This window comes from Cydia splendana, chromosome 11, assembly GCF_910591565.1.
Source record: "Cydia splendana chromosome 11, ilCydSple1.2, whole genome shotgun sequence".
Taxonomy (NCBI): Eukaryota; Metazoa; Arthropoda; class Insecta; order Lepidoptera; family Tortricidae; genus Cydia; species Cydia splendana.
In genome coordinates this window covers 12,736,196-12,758,206 of record NC_085970.1, presented here as the reverse complement: position 1 = coordinate 12,758,206, position 22,011 = coordinate 12,736,196, and the positions used below count along the sequence as shown (strand labels likewise).

Genomic DNA, 22,011 nt, shown 5'->3' with positions numbered 1-22,011 from the left:
AACATACGGCAAAATAAAAATTCACGCTTAACCGTTTGGTCCAAAGAAAATTAGAAAAACGTTGTAAACAGTGGTAGGGTACGATGCCCGCGCAACGGGAGTCCGTTTCCCACTTAGCTTAAGCTACCTTTTTCATTCATCTTCGATATTTCACGGAATACCTTAAATTTATTTTACTTATATCCTGTTAGTCATACAATTCTACAACGGGACTTAATCACGTATTTAAGTTTTAAGATTTACCTCCGACGTTTCGAGGACGGCGTACAATTTAATAATGTGTAAAAATCGGTAAAGTTTCAATCAGTATCCTGTTAGTTGTTTTATGTATAATTTTAACTTGGTCTTAGAAATATATTATTGATCAACTCAACTCATTTCACCCTGAAACTATTAGCGCTCTCATTTTGTTCGAGCAACAAAATGGTGGAGTGGGTCGCTTTACTACTTACTTGGATTCGTCTAGGAATCAAATGTGACTATGTAAATATTCTTGTGCACAATACAGTTAAAAATACACAGAAAATGAAATACAGTTAAAAGCTAGGTAACAAAAACATCTTATCGCTATGAAGCGATGTCTTCTAAACAATCTTTGGGTAGCAAGTAACTAAGAATTTAAAACATTGAACGGGTACCTAGTGCCGATATACATTTAATTCAACAAACTGAAGACGTAAACAATTATATACCTACTTTAATATTATACATACAGACCTACCTAATATGTATAATAAATATGTATATACAAATTATTTAAAACATTTATTTACATACAATATATATACAGTGGTACTACTAAACGAAATTAATAACTAGCTTAAATCTAAAATAGGCCCTTGAGGCATTGTACCAAGGATGCTGGCGGCATTTCCTCGCTGTATCGCAATGCTGATACGTTGTGCGAGGTAGCCGCCAGCTCTTCGGTCACCAGTTACGTCAACCAGACGCTTCGCGATTTCTGCGAACAACTTATGCGCGCTGGGACCCCATGGACCTAGAGTTTCAACACCAAATGGTACAAAATGGTACTCTCTACCGAGGCTCTTATATTTGTTACGTTTTAGAATTTCGGCGCTTTCCGCCGCTCCGCCCGCTTTTACAGTAGTCCGTTGGAGGTGGGACGGTGCCAGTGTGTCTACGCAGGTAGCATCCCACACTAACATCCGTCCCAAGCTCCAAGGAACTAAGGACACTCCATCGGGCCTCTTGCCATCATCTCTGATAATGCCAGTCGGCTCAAGAAGAGCAGGCACATTGATGGTGGCAAGAGACCGACGGACTATGTCATTAAGCGACGCATGTCTCGAAAAACGGCCTGCACTTTTTTGACAAGATAATCCGTGGTGTCCCAGTCGGTCCACGTCCGTGCCACAAGAGCATATGTGTGGCGTACACACCGAAACCCCGAGTCGCAAACCAGTCGCCAGTCTAAGGGAGGCCCATCGTTGTATATACATACATACATAATATATTATACTACCATAATAAAGGCAAGTTAAGGCAGCGAAAGGTAATGAGTTTTCAAAAGATTTATGGACTACAAGTAGGTACCTACTTGTTTATAATTATCAAGCTAGTAAGTACATATGTACATAAGTACTTGTATCCGGTTCTACGTGTTGCCTAGGTGTCTAATCGATATATGTACCAATTTTAGTTGATTATTATTGGTGGATATAAGCCGGCTGGATCTATTTATGGGTTTTTACCTAATGCTCTATTATCGAATAAGTATTTATCATAATAACTGTTGTTCATTCACGGGATCACGGGACAGGCATTGCCTAGTGTGGAGTTCTGTAAAAACTGTATCCAAGTGAATATCTTTCGGAAATAAACGATTTTCATTATCATTTTTATTTAATTTATTTTTATGTACCTACCTAATGAGCTGAACAAGTTTGTTCTATCCACCAGCATATCTGTTACAGTTATGAATGTCCGTATGTTTTCCTGTGGGTAATTTGCCTTTTAAGTTTTAACAGCATAAGGACTTACTCGAAGGAGCTGGATAAAAGACATACTTACTTAATTAAAGTTAGATAAAAGTATCAAATTATTATTTTTAATACGCAGGTCACAAAATAATACCATCTTAATACAAAATGCTAACTGCATGCAGCAGTCATGTGCATGCTGGTGGCTTTATGACCCAATGAATCTTGAAAATACTTTACGTAAAAAATATTTCTTTGTATTTTTTTTAAGCATCTTAAGTGCAAATAAAACTGATGATTCAAAAACTTAACAAATGAAGTTGCATCTTTGGGAATTAAATAAGAATAAACGTTAATTTTTTAGTTTGATTATTTTTAATGATTAACAGCCATCATCTGAATTTAAAAAGCATCGTTGTAGTTGATTTTAATTTAATATGATGGAATATCGTATGAACATTTCGACAGCCATTTTCTTGTAGGTTTATTTTTATCAAGACGCACGCGTCTGGTTAATGAATTTGATTTGGTTTTTTCGCAAATCCACATCTGATTGTTTTGACGCATTTGGAATAATTTTATGATATCATTATCTTTCTATTATTGTTGCTTATTGTGATGTCGGGTTTGATTAGGACCCGTGTATGTTATCTCAAAGATAATATTTACATCGGCAAATTAGCAAGCAATAAGATTAGTTACGTGTTGGCAATAGCTTGCAATGACGCGTGTACTCTTTTTGTGTGCGCTGCTGTGTTTTGGCGGCAGCTTGGCTTGGCCTAGCTTGGGAAAATCCGCAGAAAATGGTAAGTATATTTCATGTCATTAGTTTTCAATCTCGCCACGCGTCGTCATACAATTGTGTTAGGAATTTTGATTTTATTTCGATGGATGTACCTAAAATATATTTATTTATATAATTGGAACAGATACAAAATATATAAATGTACCTAAATACATTGTTTTAAATACTTAACAGATATAGAATAAAGTCTAGTATTTATTTTAAAGAAGACTGACAACTCTTGTATTGTACTCGTACAACGCCGCGAAAATTACCAAAGGTTGTAGACCATGGTATAATTAGGGCGAGCGAAGCGAGCCCTATCACTATTCGACAATCTATGCATTCATGTGGTACACTTTACGGAAAAACTATCGCACTTATAGCTTTCAAATTTAACATAGTAATTTAAATTAATGTCGAGATGTGTTATCAAACATAAAAATATCATTTTATAAACCTAAAATAATAAAATAAAGGAATAACATACAAAGTTGTATTGTATTGTGTTGTATACTACTAGCGCCATCTGTTAGAAAAAATATGAATTAAAATTCGTGCTAATGTACTATGTGCTAACAAAGATGAATACAAAAAACTGGTCAAGTGCGAGTCGGACTCGCGGTTTAAGGGTTCCGTACATCACACATTTTTAACAATATTTTTTGTACGTGAAACGACGTGAGTTAAACTTCTTGAAAAACCCGAATTGGTCAGATCAAAAACCAGATTTAACATGAAGTGTTACGGAGCGGTGGCTTATATCTCTGCAACTATGCAAAGTAGCTTGGATAGGAAGATTACATCCCGAACAATAGTACCTAAAACTGTCCAAATGCGAAGAATGAAAGCCGAGATCCGCGTAGAGCTGAAAGCTCGGAGCGTCCGACGGGTTCGCGTTTCCCACAACTTCCGCAAGTGTTTTAAAAGCGAAGGCCGAAGAGAGGTAATACCTATAGTGCTTTTTTAAACACGTAACAATAGTAACCTAATCAATCAGTAGTACAAGTACCATTACGGCTGTGTGCCAGATACAGCCTAGTCGCATTTTTTGTCTTGAGTCCGACTCACTGAATAATGTACATAAAATTTCCTACAAAAAAGGTCCTTAGAATTTATTTTCTCCCTTCAATATTTTTTTTTTATATTGATCCTAGCGAAAAAAGTGGCACTTATTTTATAAGAAATCTGAAATAGATTATTTAAGTAAAATATATTTTATTGCTCCGGGCTACCGTTTACGAGTTATTTACGAAAAACTAAAAAAAAAAACGATTGTAGAACAAATTACAAGTAACTTTCCCATCTTAATAATATTTTGTATTGAGATCACCCTGACTCACGCTTTATATTATTTTTTATCTCCCATTTATCAACAGTTTTGTATAATAAACTATATATTTTTTTAAACGTAATAAGTGCAGCTTTACGACTGTATTTTGTGTTTTTAGATTCCTGCTACACTTTAAAAAAATTTGGTGATTATAAAAAAAATAAAAATACGTTTTTTAGTCTTTTCTACTTTATTCTTTTTTTTGTTAGAAAGTGCATTGTTTTTGTTCTTAAAATAGATTCTTCATCCTCAATTTATCCGAAAATGATGTATTACATGCCCTAATAGGTATAGTTTTAGAGAAATGTTGCTCCAAGTGAAGCGCCGCAGCGTCGATCTGTCCCCCCTCCCCCCTCCCCCCCACTAAATGAGAGGTGGCTCACGACGGCTCCCGGTCTGTATCTGCTCAAGACCAGCTAACAATCAACTGTGCCAAGTTTCAGCGCATAGTCTCAAAATGCAAGATGTCGTGCACTAACAAACCAGCTACTATGATTTAAAAAAAAAAGCTAAAAGTCAGTTGTCAATTTATGTCATTCATTCAAATTGTTTGCGGTTTATAAGGGGTTTATTTTAAATAATATTAATAATATCTATACTGAATGAGGTTCGCAAACTATTATTTAAGCTCGTAAATAATTACGATAATGTGCGAAGTCGACGTGTAGCGGTGTATAACGAAAAACTGCAATGTTTACAACTCCTAAACAAATGTAAACAAATTAGGAGGTTGGTGCTCTATAAATATTTTGACACTTAGTGTTTTAGCATATTTGGCATAGTACTTATGTTTTTTTTTTTTGGCGATGGATTAATATTATTATCGAGCTAGGTCTTATTTACACTACATTTAATTTTTCGTCTTGTTACAATGGTATACGGTGAGAAAGTGTTAACAAATGTGTTTATCGTTGACTGTACTTTACATAGTGGTAGTAATTATGTGAGCTGACTTTGAGTGCACGTCAACGTATATTTAACTTATATCCTTAGATGCCTTACGTGTGCACAGAAAATCAAAAATATTTTCTAGTATCAAAACTATAATTCCTACTACACAAAGTGTGACCAGCTCAAGATTTTTTGAATTTCCCGCCAAACTTTTGTGTAATATTTCAGTAGCCAGACTCTACCTAAATACATCTTAATCTAATCAAAATCATCCATTACGTAATTTATAGATTTGTAAACTAGATTAAGTAATTATTTTATGTATGTGATCAAGTGTACTACCTACCCATATACCTATAATTATACCTACACATGCTTATTACTTCATGCTTATTACAAAAGGAGAAAAAGAGAAAGTAGGGAGTTGAGAGAGATGGAAAGTGGAACGGAACCCTGACTGATAGAAAAAGTCGCTGTAGATAATTTAGACAAAGTATATACCTACCTATTTTTTTAAATCAGACGGTGTGGTCTTCTGTTACTACGGCGAATGGGCCAATACGAGACCCGGAGCCGGCCGCTTCGGAGTCAGCGACTTACCCACGGATCTCTGCACACACATCGTCTACTCTTTCCTGACGCTAGACGGGCCTACAGGGAATCTGATTTACCCTCTTGAATCAACGCATGAAGAGAAAAGTAGTAAGTGACACTAATCAATCGGTATGGTTTTGGTAATAAATAATCATATTTGTTGTTTATTTTGTAATTATTGGTTACTTTTATTACCTACTTGTAAAAAAATTACATGCAAAAGTATCCCTGTAGCCTATTTGCTGAATATTTGTTAGACGGCTACTTATGACGACGCTTGCTTACCAACGCGAGGCTCAGAGCCGAATGCTTCGGAGTCAGCGATTTACGAGTAAAGTGGACCTTTGGATCTCTGCACTCACATTATCTACCCATTCCTCACGCTTTAAGGAGGCCGTCTTATCCGCGATTCGGTTTCCTGTGATTATCTGTAAATAAATACCTATAACATTGTTGATAGGTATGCATCCATATTCGCTCCGTGCATGACTGTGGCGTGGCGGGGCCCTAGTGGGTGTGGGTCATATTGCTTATTTGACAGTTGGCTGCTGCCAAATAGAATGAACATATCGTCTCACAAAAGTTCATGTTTTCATCACGTCGTGTGTAGGCCTCGCTTGTTTTTCCGCACCACCAACTACAAAATAATAGCGCCATTATTTGTTTGTACATCTGTTTTCAGATTCCGTAGCGGATCTAATAGCCTTGAAACAGTCCAATGCCAATTTAAAAATCTTGGCTGCTATTGGCGGTTGGGTCGAAGGTTCGGATAACTTTTCACCGGTAAGAACATTATGAAATGTCCAAGAATTCTGATATGACGATTCAGCATATACAGAGTGAAATTTTAACCAATGTTCATACTTTGCGTAGCGACTTTATAGATCTTAACGAACAACTTTTATTACGGGACCAATGCCAAAATCGCAAAAAAATTGTCGGCTGTCCCATAGAAATCAGCGACATCACGTAAGCCGGAATGTATGAAACAGCCAAATTTGTTTCGCGATATCGGCATTGGTCCCATAATAAAAGTTGTTCAGTATGACCTGTAAATTCACTACGTAGATAGTATGAACGGTGATGGTTAAAATTTCACCCTGTATTTAGGTACCTTAATAGGTAAATTCTCATTCGATATAATACCTAAATACATTTAGAAACGATATGGATTAGATGTGTCAGTGTCAAAAGTGACGGTTTTGTTTGAAGAAAAGTCACATTTGACACTGACATATCTAATCCATATCGTTTCTAGATCTATTAAGTGACGTATCTTAAAGTTCGAATCGGGCTATATTATTATTCTTCTGACCAGGTGGTCAACGACGATACTCTGAGGGCAACCTTCATCAGAAACTTGTACGACTACATCGACACCAATGGCTTCGATGGCTTGGATTTGGACTGGGAGTACCCTTCGCAAAGAGGAGGCCTAGAGTCTGACAAGGTCAGTTTTGGCTAATTTAAAGCATCCGGCCCCTACCATTACGCTTTTATTACTCCGAAATTTTACACGAATGGACTATGTAAAATATTAAATAGTAATTTTGAGGTAATTCGCATAACATTTTCCAAGGTCCACACATTCACATATATTCTTACAAAACAGCTGTAAGTAAATATGTCCAGCTGCTGAGTTTATGACATAAACATTCTTAACCCTTTGAACGCTATACGTTATAAACAAAAACGTCACTCACACGCCAAGGTCCCGGGCGCAAGCGAGCTAATGTAAACCTTACTTGAATGAGTGAAGGTTACTTTGACAGCGTACGTCATAACACCTATAGTTATCCATGGGGATGTGGGCACGACTATTAACGACGACTTTAGGTGTTCTTGGCGTTCAAGGGGTTAAGCCATATTTTACACCTTTCTACGTTTTATTTGTTCACCTACACTTTGGAATTTGAATTAATCAATAGTATTAACAGTAATGTAAAATAAACAACTACTAATTAGCGTACTATTGCTATGTTTCAGGAAAAGTTCGTTTTGTTGGTAAAGGAGTTGAAGGAAGCGTTCACGCCTAAAGGATACCTACTGACCTCCGCCGTGGCCGTCACACAGTATCACATTGACTTGTCTTATGACGTCCCAGAACTCAATAAGTACGGATTTAAACAATACATACTTAAATGCTTGTTGAAATAGAAAGTATTATCTGAGTAATTGGAGATTGAGATTGGAGGGTAGACCTAGAATACGAGCGGTTTGGCTCTGCGAGTTTTAATCTGTTATAAATAGTTTTTACGCATATAAACACGATAATTATGTGATACGGAGTGTGACAATATAACAAATATTCACGGTTAATGTTCGCGTTGTGATTGCAGTGCAGTTTTAGGCAAAAATACGACATTGTTATTTCGTCGTAGTCAAAGTGACCGTTAACAAAGGCCGGTTGCTAAGTCATGGCGAACAAAGTGTGTCATAATTGTGAGGCCAAATCTGTAACTAAATCTACAGGACGTACTTGTGATGTGGCCACTTGCCATCTAAGCTATCATTATCGGTGTTTGGACCTAAGCGAAGAGCAAATAAAGGACTTAAAAAAACTGAAGATCGCTTGGACGTGTCCAAGGTGTATGCAGAACAGCTTGTTGGACAATAGCATGGACTCTCAGGCGAGTCAGGCGGCATCAAAAGGACCCAAATCATCATCGTCACCATCAGATGGACGCACGCACACTACACTGCAGGCGTCAATCCAAGACCTTGTGCAAAGCAATAACGAGATACTAAAACGTCTGTCGGCAATTGAAAAAAATACAGCCGAAATGAAGGTATTACATCAGCAGGTTAAGGAACTTCAAAACCAGCACGAAGAAGACCAGCGTAGGATCGCGGAGCTGGAGGCGCGCCTGGAGCAGGCGGACGACCAGGCTCGCGACTGCGCTGTGGAGATCCGTGGTGTTCCGGTAACGGAGAACGAGGACTTATACGAGCGTGTACAGCAACTGGGAGCTGCGGTCGGAACCACCCTGGTGCGAGAGGACCTATCCATCTGCAGGCGTACGCGCGTCGTTAATGTAGCCGGTAAGGCGCAGCAGTCGTCTCAGCCCATAGTTGTCAGATTTGTACATAAGAGGAAGCGAGACCAGTTCCTGCGTAGTGCACGTACCGATAAAGCGAATCCCTTGACATCTGCAGCGATACTTGGGTACCAAGGAGCACTAAGGAATACTCGTATATACGTGAATGAGTACTTATCAAGCGCCAAGAAAAACCTACTATATATGGTGAAACAGCATTACAAAAACCAGCTAAACTATGCGTATGTGTGGGTGCAGGACGGGAAAATAATGATACGCAAAGACGGCAGCTCACCTATTATAGGTATCAAGACGGAAAATGAATTTCAGAGCTTAGTGAGTAAAGTGCGTTGAACAATAATAATAGTAAGTAATTATCTTGTTTTTCTTTCCAAGGACCGTAAACTTCCATATTTGTATTAAGTATATTTGGATTAGTTTAGGCAAAAACACAACAATGTATGGTTTGTTTACAAATGATTACTATCGAATGTTTAACTTAGTTTTTTCTAGCCTGTCAATACTGAATAGTGTTACTGCACCATCAGTTACTTATGTACAATATTACATACTATACATACTATATGACCTAAGCCATCTGGGAATTAATTATTTAAACTCAAACATCTTGCATACAAAATTATACATCTTAATGATCATAGCCTTAAATAACGGATATTTTGAGGTATTCATAATATTTACTTGTATACTTATAGCGAAAGCAAGTTTTTGTGTTCTCCTACATTTATTACTGACTATGTTATTTTTAAAATTTAGTTTTTATAATGATAATCTCAGGAATATAAAATGGTTAGTTCTTAACACTTGCCTATTGTTTATGACTAATACTCGGCTTGTTCTAAATGTCTATGTTTTGTTGAATATTCTAAGCATATCTCTGATTGAACGCATTCCTTAGGAACATGGGTACGTTGCATAAACTGTCTTTGGGTCTTTATAATGTAAGGAGTCTAAATACGGAATTCGATAATATTACATCAACACTAACGGCAGAAAATTTGGATGTGCTAGCGTTAAACGAGACTTGGGTGGGTGACAATTTGTTATCATATGACATTCCAGGGTACCAGCTGATACATAAGCGGCGTGAGGGGGGACGGCGCGGCGGAGGGGTGGGGTTTTATGTGCGCGCACGGCTTGCCGTGCGCCCGCTGGCACTGCCTGCCGCCGCCGCGGGTCTCGAGCAGCTGTGGCTCCATCTCACGGTGGCGAGGCACACGTGCGTTATAGGTACAGCGTACCGGCCGCCACATGTACCCGTGGACGCGGCGCTTGGCTCGGTGGCCGATGTGTTAATGGAGTACCTACCAACCGTGGATTATGTGTTTTTCCTTAGCGATTTCAATATCGATTTATTAACTAATAGTCGCAAAATCGACAATTTATGTAGTCAATTTGGATTAAGCCAGTTAGTAACCACTCCTACTCGGATTACTACAGAGTCACGTACATTGCTGGACATATTATTGACGAACGCCTATAGTCTCTGTAAACAAACAACTGTGCGTCATAATCCCGTTATTAGCGACCACGGATTGGTAATATCGCGGTTCAATATTCCAATATTAAGGCCACTTTCGCGAATAATAACTTATAGAAAACTGGATTGTGTAAACCGAGAATCTTTCGAACATGACCTAAATGTAGTTGACTGGGAACAAATCGTGTATGAAAACTCGATAGATAAAAAAGTACATGGTTTCGTTAATATGATATTGCAGTTGTGGGATCGCCATGCGCCGGTAGTCTCGCGGCGGGCGGGAGCGGCGCCGCGGCCCTGGCTCACTGGCACCGTGCGCCGCGCCATGCTGCTGCGCGAGCGAGCCGGCGCGCGCGCTGCCGCCCAGCCGCGCGACTCCGCCGCGCACCGCTACTACCGCCAGTTGAGGAACCACGTCACCGAGATGGTGAGAGCGGAGAAGCAGGCGGCGTTCACACGTGAGATTAACTCGCATATTACTAACTCAAAAAGAATGTGGAACGGCGTGCGGAAATGCATAGCTACCAAAAAGGCTAGTAACGAAATACCCCAGTTTCTCAACGATCCAGACAAGATAAACAGCAGTTTTCTTAAGCTGCCGCCTACTTCGCCAGTACCTAAACATCTGTTAGAACATTTTGCATTGTCGGACGGCGCGAGTGGTGGTAAGTTTACATTCAAGGATATTGACGAGAAGGAGCTGCTGAAGATCATGGGGACTATAAAAACTAACGCCGAGGGAACAGATGCTATTTCCATAGACATGCTAAAGCTCACAATGCCCAGAACTATTCCAGTGCTTCTCCATATTATTAACACTTGTCTACTTGAGGGTTGTTTTCCTACTAGTTGGAAGGAAGCGGTCGTCACACCACTGCCAAAAAAAGATCAAGTTAATGACTACCGCGATCTCCGACCAATTAGCATCCTACCAGCTATGTCGAAAATATTAGAGAAGGCAATGACCAAGCAGTTATCTTCGTATCTTGAGGGGTCTGGTGTAATTCCGGATAATCAGTCAGGTTTCCGAGCAGGGCGCAGTCCTGAGACTACCTTGTTAAATGTCGTAGACGAGATAGTTCACGCCACAGACAGAGGGTTAGTATCTATACTGGTTTTATTAGATTTCTCAAGAGCGTTCGATTCTTTAGATATAGAGCTTCTACTTTGCAAACTTCGTTACTATGGGCTAGACAGTGTGGCGCTGAGGCTCATGAAGAACTACTTAACAGGCCGGAAGCAGATGGTAAAGTGTCTGAATAAAGACGGAAGACCCACTTACTCATCTTTCGCAGCTGTGACCCGTGGGTGCCCTCAGGGAGCGTGTATCTCGCCTCTGCTCTACGCAGTGTACACGGCGGAGTTGCCGCACGCCGCGCAGCACGCGCACTGCGAGATGTTCGCGGACGACACGCAGTTGCTGCTATCGTTCGCGCCGGAGGACGCCGCAGGAGCCGTGCGTCGGCTCAACGAGGACCTGCAGCGAGTGTGGGAGTGGGCGCGGGACAACGCGCTCTGCCTCAACCCGGGGAAAACCAATGCAATCATGTTTGGGGCGAGGAATTCTGTTAGACGCGTGCAGTCGCTCGGTCTTCCCGTACGCCTATTAGGCGGAACAGACATACCTTTTGTGGATTGTGCTAGGAACCTGGGCTTGTACATGGATTCGGGACTTAAATTCGAGAAACATATAAATTTGAAGATAAAAGCAGCGATGTACAAGCTCAAGTCCTTGTATAAAATAAATGAATTCCTTAGCGCTGAAGTGAGGCGAATGCTGGTTGAATCTGTAATTTTGTCCCAATTTAATTATTGCGACACAGTCTACGGCCCGTGTATATTACAGAAAACAAGTCAGCGTATACAAAAAGTTCAAAACTCTTGCGCAAGATTTAGTGAGCGGCTTGGGCGTCGCGATCGTATAACTCCAGCGCTCAATCAATTAAATTCGCTGAAAATGTCCGCGCGGCGGCGGGTCCACCTCGCGTGCGCGACGTTCCGCGTGTTAGCACGGCAAACGTCGCGCGCGCTGGCCGACAAGTTGCGGCGCGCGGCCGCGGCCGACTCCGCGCGCCCGCGCCGAGCCCTCCACGCGCTGCTGCTGGTACCGCCCGAGTATCGTGCGGCCGCGTTCAGGGGGTCATTTCGTTACGCTGCCACCAAATGTTGGAACGATATCCCCCCTCCTGTGCGTGAGGCAAAGAGTATCCAACAGTTCAAATCTAGACTTAAAAAGTTGTACATGAATAATCAAAAAGAGTTTGAGAATATACACGTGACCAGCCCCGTGAGGGATGCGTTCATAAAGTTAACTTTTAGGTAAATACTAACCACACGAAACATATGCTATTAAATACTGTTTCTGTATTAAGTACCCCGTAAGGAAACTATTGTTAAATACTAATGTTTTGTTTTTTATGTGAATTTCATAATTTAAATATTATGTAATCTTAATACCATTCCAATTAGCTGACCGAGGGCGGGTTTAAATTCAGCAAGCTGTACCCGCACCTTTTTCATTACTTACACAATTTGTTACACAATGTTTAGATTAATACTTACCTACTTACTCCTTATACCTAAGATGGACTAATTACCTACCTAACCCTTATACTATACCTAAGAACTTATGTAAAAAGTAATGAAATAAACGCATTTGTATTTGTATTTGTATTTGTAATGAGTAATCTAACGTCAAGTTTCACGATTTTTACATTAATTATTTGCTTCTGAACATTTTCATTTGTATTTGTTACTTTATTTTTATTTATTGTTACGATGTCGTATTCGAAACGTAGGAAGTAATTTATTTAGGTATTTTAAAAGCTTATTATTTTCTTTCTTTAAACGGATGTAGGTCATACATATACAGGAAAGTGTATTTTATATGTATATTCAAAAGTAAAGGATACTCTGAGCCTAATTTCTGGTAATCCATATCGGCCAAAACTATTAATACATTTCATCAAATATATGTGCATTCAATTTGAACCTTCAGAAAAAAAGGATAAATAAGTAACAGACTAAAACTTGTGTATTGGCCTAAATAAATTGGACCAAATTGAGAATATGAATTACGGTTAAATACACCTACCTATGTACGTTTTAGTTACTTGGACTTCATAAACCTGATGACGTATGATTATCACGGCACCTGGGACGAGGGGACAGGTGTGAACGCGCCACTTTTTCCCCAGGAAACTGATGACCCCAACCTCAACTTGAATGTGGTAAGCAAAGCTATTATTCTATTAAATGACCCCTTACCACGGTTTCTACTTAACGTGACTTAACACAATTATAGTCCATAGACCAAGCTAACTCAGCACATCTAAATTCAAAAATATCGCCATAGCAGGCGTGGCTCACTCCGCGATTTCGTCGCTTTGCAACAGGTAGCTACAAGTACATCCGTTCCACACCAATTTTGGTGGCTATAGCCATAAGCCGCGCGTGGCGCTGTCGCCACCTAGCGGCCATATCTGTCCTGATCGTAACAGACGCGTTTTGTTAGAGAGTGAGTCTTCTGTACCTAGTACTATTATTTATTCTGTGGCCATAGACACGGAAAGTGCTTATTCCCGCACTAGTGAGGGAAAGTAGCACCATAATATGTACTGTTTAAGAGTATTGTAAACTGCGTGAGTTGTACAATAAAGAGTATTGTATTTATTGTATTGTATTGTATTGTATTGTACCTACTGTACTCAGTCAGCAGTAGTTATATTAATATCTCTAATACCTACAGAACCACTCTGTCCACGTCTGGATCAATAACGGCGCGTCCCCATCCAAGCTGGTCCTAGGTCTGGGAGCATACGGAAGATCCTTCACCCTGACGAGTTTGGACAACACCGGGATTGGGGCGCCTTTCGACGGGCCGGGAGCAAACGGCCCTTATACTGAGGAGCCCGGGTATTTTGGTTACAATGAGGTACGGTTCTTTTTTAGCCCTGTAGGTAGCTTTGACACCAACTACATTGGTGTAACATTAAAGGTAACATTGAAGCTGAAGAATAGCATAGGTGAAGCTTGCCACCAGCCCTGATATGACGACCTCGACCACTCTGACAAGAGTGTGACGACAAAAAAGAAGAAGATAATATTAGTTACTATTTTACGCCAATAGAAATGAGGAATTACAACCACGACACTTTAAATTATTAGTCCAATACATTTTTTTAAATTTCTTTAGGCGCAAACAATTGACGAATTCCTTGAGCAATCGTAGCCATGATGACAAGCGTTTAACATCAATAGAAAATTAAAAATATACCGTGAGGGCAGGTACAGTCACGCTTCGTAATTGAAGAGCCATTTAGGGTCCTAGCTGAATTGGTTGTTCAATATTTACGCTATGGAATGTCCAATTTAGCTAGAACCCTAAATCCCTCAGATCTCAGATCTGTGACATCGACCACGAATCTGAACCTGGACTTATCAGGTCCAAATACTGCCGAGATAATGGATTCTAAGTTATAAGAAGATAATATTGAAGTTTTTATGTATTCAAATGTAGTTTTTATATACCTTTTGCATTTTAGCTCTGCGAAGACCAGCAGAACAATCCTTCTGCATGGAACATCACCGAGGTAGAGGGAAACTACGTGTATGCCAACAAGGACCTCTTCTGGGTCGGCTACGACAACCCGAACACTATCTATGCTAAGGTAAGATCTATAGGTATTTATATCACTATCTATTGACGCCTTGGCTGTCATTTTCTGTAAAAAACAGTCTGTCGATTTTTGCGGGGGCAATACAATAGCCATGTCAGATGAACGTCAGTCCATACAAAAGTTTGCACAATAGGGTATTTGACTGTATTTAAAATAAATTATTTTACACCATGCATGAAATAAAGGAGTAGAATATTAATAGAGAAACATAACTAATTTATTTAAATTTATTTATTTCATTTTATTACAGGCACAATACGCCAAGGAAATGGGTCTAGGCGGCATAATGTACTGGGCCGTGGATTTGGATGACTTTAGCGGGATCTGCGGGGACAAGTACCCGCTCATCAGACAGGGCATCGAGGGATTCAGATCATCTGCTTCTATTATCAGTGTCGCAAAGCTATTATTAATAGTATCACTATTTAATTGTATTTATAGACTTAGGTTTTTGTAATATCAGTAGCCGACTTATGGATGTAAAAATTAAAATGTGAATAAAACTACTAAATTAATTAAGTTGTTTTTATATCGACCCTTAAATATTACCCTTATGGATGGAAGTCATTTCAGATGTAGTTTATTTTTTAACTTTTTTTTATTACCTTAGTCCTAAGTATGAAAATCCCTTATACTTCAAACTGGCAATCGTACAACAATCATTCATTAACATAAATTATCCTAGTATTTGATTTAGATCTCAACATTTCGTTACATTTGGTTAAGAGGAGGAGACAGTCGAGTACGAAACCTCGTTTTTACGCAGGATATTTCGCCTAACCTGGCGTTGTCCCTATCGCACTAGTTTTAGGAGCCACTTCCGTTAGCGAGACGGATATATTCACCTAAAATATTTCAATATCAGCTCCCGTATCCTTTTAAGAATCCAATGTCCTTTTCTTCAAACAAATACGTCACTTTTGACACTGACACATCTAATCCATATCGTTTCTAGATCTATTAATTGACGTATCTTAAAGTTCGAATCCGGCAGATCGTCGTGTCTTGTTATTTTGTCAGTCTCGGTACAAAAAGTATTGAAGTTGACTAAAGTAGCACTCGGAGTGGTCATTAACAGCCATTCCCCTCTGTCGAAAATAGGCGGCCAATGGTCAACCACATGTCAACCACATGTATGGACTAACGTTTATCTGACATGGCTATGTTTACGTTACGTATACATTTGATGTGCCCCTCCCCCGCCAAAAAACGGCAGACTATTTTGTACCGAAAATTATAGACATGGCGTCTCCGTTAAGTAGCATGACAAAAACGAACACGTTTCCGCGAAAATACGATGGAAAACAATTACGCACTACCTACATCTGTATCAATAGTTTCAATCCAATGACAGATTTTATGGTTCGAATGCCGCTCACTCAGAACATTAAGGGAATAATGCTCGGGTAATTTCTCGTACCTTATTGCATTTTGAGTGGCTTTTACTATCATAACCGTTAGAAATTACAAAACCTTATTAGTAGGAATTATAATTATATGAGATGTCGGTAAAAATCACGCGGCGCGCTCATTATTTCTTCCATGATAAATATCAAGAGGTGAAAATATTGGGAAAACGGCGCCATCAAAAGATTAGATAGGTACCTATCCCTTATGTTTGAATGAGCCAACGTTTTTCATTTACCGCGATAGTTACTCATGAAATTGTATTTCTATTTTATATGACTTTAGTGTTTCAATTAATGTATGAATATACATATTAGCAGCAATCATAATATACATATATTAATTAATATATGTCAAAACTTAATTAAAATTTCCAACCCAACTGCCTAAGGGAACATTCACACGCGCAATAACGTAATAACTTAACTTAAAATAACTTCTAATTTCAATATTTTAGCGTCAGAAATACGGTTGAAATAATATAACTATATAAGTCTGCAATTATTCAGTTGGTTAAGCGAACGGGATGTTAACAATGCAGAGGTGTGTGATTCACAAAAAGGTAACTTTAACTTCGTCATAGTTAGGCCAGTATAAACCAGCAGCGGGTATCATGGTTGCATTTTTATCACCTGTTATGTCATGCGTCACTTTCGCACTTACGTTATTGTTAGAACGTGACAGGCATGGTGAGAAATGATAAAGAGCCGACCACCTTCATAGGCCTACTGTACGCATATGATGGTCGTTTTTGTCTACGTGACAGCGTGATAAAACCGTGTCCGTCTCTTTCTATACCGCAGAGTTAAAAAGTGACAGTTATTTTATCACGTGGATAAATGTGGATAAAGCGATCCATAATACGCTTGCTGGAGGCCAGTTCTAACGTACATTTTGATGACAAAATGATATCTTGAATTTGATATCATTCCCTTGTGCGTCTCGCTCGCGCCTATAGACCCGGTTTCACCACGCTGATAGATGTCGCCTGGGGTTGCCGATTCACCATAATATGCTGGTTCAACACGTATGTCTATGTCACCATCATTACTTGCCGACCCAGAAATGTCCATGAATTGCCAGTGTCAGGTGTTAATTGTCAAGTTGGTGAAATAACATCTGCATGATTTGTGACAATTTTCGGGCCCAGGGTCTAGCCTAGCCAATTATTTTATAAAAACGCCAATATAAAGTGAAATAGTGTATGAAAATTATTACGTGACTTTTCGTTGTATCTGTAATCCCGATACATTTTTACTTATCGATCGGCATTTGTCGAGGTATGATTTTGATGTTGGCTAAGCCCCCAGGGTTACTGGACATGGCGCATAGTCGGGTAGATTTTTTTATGAATATAGAGAGAGTCGTCCCAAATGTTATCGGCCTGGACAGACAGCGATTATTATTTAAGCTTTGGTCTCTTAAGCTTGCGACTTGCATGTTTGCATTTGCAATATAGGAGAATACTACTGTAGTCGGTTTTGAAAGATATGCATTGCACAGATTTAGATATGCAAGTTTCGGAATGTTTCGAAAAAGTTGAATAAGTTCACGGAAATTCCAGGATATTTTTACAGGATTGTGGAAACGGAAAATTTTGATTCCTATACAAAAATATGAGAAGTTTCCGAAGTTTTTCTAAGTGGAAATTTACGCAAATTTGGAAATCGACTTATTACGGCTGATTTTTCAGTAAATAATGGGCACACATAATAAACTGAAATTACTTAGTTACCATTCCTATACTATACTAAACAAAAATTGCCCAAGCCTTGCCAAAGCCACTGAGCTGAAGGCACTAATTTCAGTTTAAAATTATCTCATGTTACGAGTAGATACGTTACCTCAGCTTCATTATTTTCAGACTAAATTTAGCTGAGTGAAATTTGAAGTACATTTTACATTGAAAAATATAATATTTTACAATAAAGTTTTACGGAAAGTTAGTTTGGTTAAGTTAACCGAATGTTTTGTGTACTGATACTGATACTGATACTAGGGGTAACTCCAGCCAGCAGATCCTGCAGCAAGGACTAGGACGAGGAGACTACAGGGGGGAGGCGAAGTTGAGGCATATAGCCCTGTAAACTCGCATGATACTGCTGATTCAACCTAAGCGGCATCGAGGCAATGGAGGTGTCAGCGTCACTTCACACCGGCTAAGCCTCAAACGCGAAATCAAACAGAGTACGCGTGCAAACCGGCTTATTACGCAACAACCTCTGCCCGCAGCCTGCCCGAGACACCGGAGCACCCAGTAGATAGGACTGGAGTGTAGGGTTTGCAGTCAGGATAGTAGGAGAGACGGGAAATTTTTAGCCGACCCGAATACAAGGCATCGTGAAGTCAGCATGGGGTAGATAGATACTATACTTGGTGTGAAATAAATACTTGGTTGTGAGGAAATATGACTGCTTTTTTTTATAATAACACCCCCCCCCCCCTCCCGGGCTCCTTCTTCATCTTGTCTTTATTACGTAGTCTCTGATCTAATCAAAGCGTGCTAGGTCCGTATTAGATATCCTACCACTAGTGCCGCCACCGCTACAAAATACAAAATTATTTATTTGTCCAACATAGGTTATAGGGTGTTACAGTTCAGTCAGTTTCACTATGTGGCGCCTTACGGCATACAAATATTACAAATGTTGAGAACATGCATGTCAAAATATAATAGGTATTTACAAGTCCTTATCATCTAAAAAATCTTTTATTGAGTAGTAACACTTTCGAATCAGTAACAGTTTCAAGGCTTTTTTAAACTGATTGAGCTCTAGTAATTGCATGTCTTGTGGTATTTTATTAAATATTCTTGGGGCCATTCTGACCACATTTTTTTGGAATAGCATCGTTTTGGGTATAACAGAATGTAATATTTTACCCCGTAATCGTGAGCTTCTAAAGTTTAAGAATAGATGGGAGTTACATTTCACAAAAACACACATTTCAAATATATATAGGCTAGGAAGAGTTAGAATCTTAAGATTTTGAAAATTAGGCTTACAGGATTCTTCAAAGCTAATACCACACAAGGATCTTACACACTTTTTCTGAGCTAGAAATGCCATTTCTTGGTCTGTAGAGTTGCCCCAAAATATTATGCCGTATCCACTCTAAGTGGATGATACAAAGGCATGGTAAGCAGTTAGCACTGCAGATGGGTTAACCCTTTTTCTTAAATTATACAATGCATATGAATATTGGTTCCGTGTCTGTTTCCGGTTGTTGGTATATTTTTTCCGCTTGTTTCTTTAGGCTGCTTCTGTTTTCCGATATGTGCTCCCAATAGGATCGGGGTCGGTTAGTATAGTGTCGGATGTCGTGGTTAAGTGAGTCCTCCCACGTAGGTATATATCGGGCGTCCCTCCTTCCTCTTTTTCTCTTTATATTCCAGAGCTGCGTGGAGTAGGTGAGGGTTTTTTCGTCTAAGTGTGTGCCCGTAGGATGAGAGCCGGCGGACTTTAATGATTTTTGTAATTGTTTTCCCTTCCAGGATTTCATTAACTTTTTGCCTCGGGGTGTCCCTGGCTACTAGCAGCATTTCCTTAAGAATGTGTCTTTCGTATCGCCTAAGGCGGGCTCTGTTAGCTTTGGTCAGGGCGGTTGCATTTAATCCGTACGTCATGGCAGGTGAGATGAACATTTTGTACATTAGCCTAGCTATTTTCCATTCAATTTTCTTATCCTTTAATAAATCTTGTTAGTATCTTTGAGCTTCTTACAGCCTGGTCACAGCGAGTCTTTATCGTAGCTCTCCTGTCATGACCTGAGGTGATATAAGTGCCAAGATATTTAATTTCATTTACTGGTTGTATGGGTGCATCTCCTAGGTACCTAATCTGATGTTCGGTTGATGTGACTGTTGTTGGGTCTCTTATTACTAATTTGGGGTGCATTACATTTGTTATAATTACTTTTCATATATTATAGTTTGATATATCGTTATTTTGAATAACGTAATAAATGGCATACTACCGTAATACCTAATTAACGGTATACATAATGTTATTATTGGTATAATGGTCATAAGGTATTTTTACACTTCGTCTAATATACATTGTCATAATTATTACATACTCTAAAGCATATTATTTGTTATAACAAGTGACTACACATAATTATTTATGTGGCATAATAGTTGCATGACATAAATGGGTTAGGTTAGGTTGGAATTGTGACTCCGCACAAACGAATACCACCTAACAAAAGGAGGGTTAGGTTAGGTTAGAACTTTGACCCTCCGTAGAATACAATACTCTGGCAAAAAAGTGGTTTAGGTTAGGTTTGAACTGCGGCCCCCGTAGAACGAAAACCGTGAAAAAATTGGTTAGGTTAGGTTAGGTTAGGTTAGGTTAGGTTAGGTTAGAACTGCGAGGGGTGCGGGATTGGTAGACCTCCTCGTGGTGCACCCTGGGAGGGGGAGGATAGCCGCTCAGTTGCGCGCTTGCTATTCTCCCCCTGCGAACTACCAGTCACAGAGTGGTTATGGCAGTCGAGTCTTCTCCTGCGTTGGCTTTAGTGCCGTGTTGTTGTAGATGGCTGCTCCCGAGATGCCTCAGCTAATCTGAGGTGTCAGGGGATGCAGCCGTCTTGGAGGTGGTGCGTTTGCATCGTTTGTTGTCGGGGCCCGGTTCAGGGCCAGCGGCCGCTTGGCGGCGTGGGATGGCGAGCCTTCAAGGCTTGCGGCGCGGCGGGTCTGGCGGTCACAGTCATGTGGCTGCTAGATGGGTTTCGGCCCCCCGTCGGGCAACCCGTAACCCGCACTGAGCGGGCCGGGGGCGCTGCTCATTGAGAGTAGCGCTGCGTGGAGAAAACCACTATAATAAATCCCCAATCCTAAGGTGAGCGGACCGTGCCGATGGGATGCATGGCTGGAGGGAGTCCAGTGCCAAGCGTGCGGGGGAGCTCACCCCCGAAAAAAGAGACGACGATGTGGAGCATTGGTAAAGTACAATGAAGGCTGATTGCGAAAAAAGTCCCCTGGCGGGTCTCCAAAAGGAGGAATCCCGTCCGCTCACTTCGGTGACCGGCTGCCCTCCGTATGCAGGGGTGGGCAACAATCGCCTCGTAGGCCGGCAGGTTGCCGGTCTCCGTGAACACAACCTTGGCGAAACGAATATGGACATTGATGCTACGTGGAATAAGGACTTTATTGAATGGGTGGTGAAGGACTGCGACCTGTTGTCGTACTCCAACACCAACGACCTTTGCGTGAACGCGGGAGAGTGCTCGAATGGTAATTTGGGTGCATTGAGGCTGAGGGGTGGCGGTTCGCCGTCGCGAGAAGAAAAGGGTCGTTCTGACAGCGAATTGACCCCAAAAGATTCTAGAGCAGCCACGGCGGAGTTGCCAACGACGGTAACTCCCCCACAGGGTGAACTTTCGGAGCCCTTAACGAGTACAGGGTTACGGAGTCGACTGAGGAGCCGGAGATCGCTCCCAGACATCCGCGTGTCTTTAACCCGCTGTGACTCTCCAGCTCCGAAGAGTAGCTCCACGCAGTTGCAGACTGCGTCAGTAAAAGAAAAAGAGACGGAAGCCTGTGGTGGTGAAAACGAGGTAAATGTAGAAGAGTCAGCTTTGATAGACTGGCATAGAGATGAGCGAATTGAGTCAGACTCGGCCATGAGCTGCGACTCACTGAGTGACAGTGACCGACGGTTTTTGCGGAAACGCAATCTGAGCGGTTCTGGGTCGGAATCAGACGGGACCGCCGAGAAGAAAAAGACGCAGCCCACATCAAAGCGGGGTCGTGATCACGCCATAACCACTGGCAAGTACGCGGGTATGGCCAAGACCCGAGAAGATTACAAAGCAGCAAAGGAGCAATACCGGCGGCAAGAA

At 40.5% G+C, this 22,011-nt stretch overlaps 1 protein-coding gene across 1 annotated transcript; it reads left to right on the top strand.

Annotated features, from left to right (window-relative positions):
• Positions 1-2,655: 2,655 nt before the first annotated feature.
• Positions 2,656-15,217, top strand: LOC134794797 (acidic mammalian chitinase-like). Its single transcript, XM_063766592.1, has 9 exons — positions 2,656-2,746; positions 5,471-5,650; positions 6,225-6,325; positions 6,861-6,992; positions 7,529-7,656; positions 13,191-13,311; positions 13,830-14,015; positions 14,626-14,751; positions 15,011-15,217. The coding sequence occupies exons 1-9, from the start codon at positions 2,662-2,664 to the stop codon at positions 15,215-15,217; spliced, it is 1,266 nt and encodes a 421-aa protein (XP_063622662.1). The 5' UTR covers positions 2,656-2,661.
• Positions 15,218-22,011: the final 6,794 nt, after the last annotated feature.

Excerpts from the sequence above, each read along its gene's own strand:
- LOC134794797 (XM_063766592.1), top strand. The coding sequence starts at position 2,662 with ATGACGCGTGTACTCTTTTTGTGTGCGCTGCTGTGTTTTGGCGGCAGC. Across the intron at positions 14,016-14,625 it reads GGTATTTTGGTTACAATGAG|CTCTGCGAAGACCAGCAGAA; the intron begins GTACGGTTCTTT and ends TTTGCATTTTAG. Across the intron at positions 14,752-15,010 it reads CGAACACTATCTATGCTAAG|GCACAATACGCCAAGGAAAT; the intron begins GTAAGATCTATA and ends ATTTTATTACAG.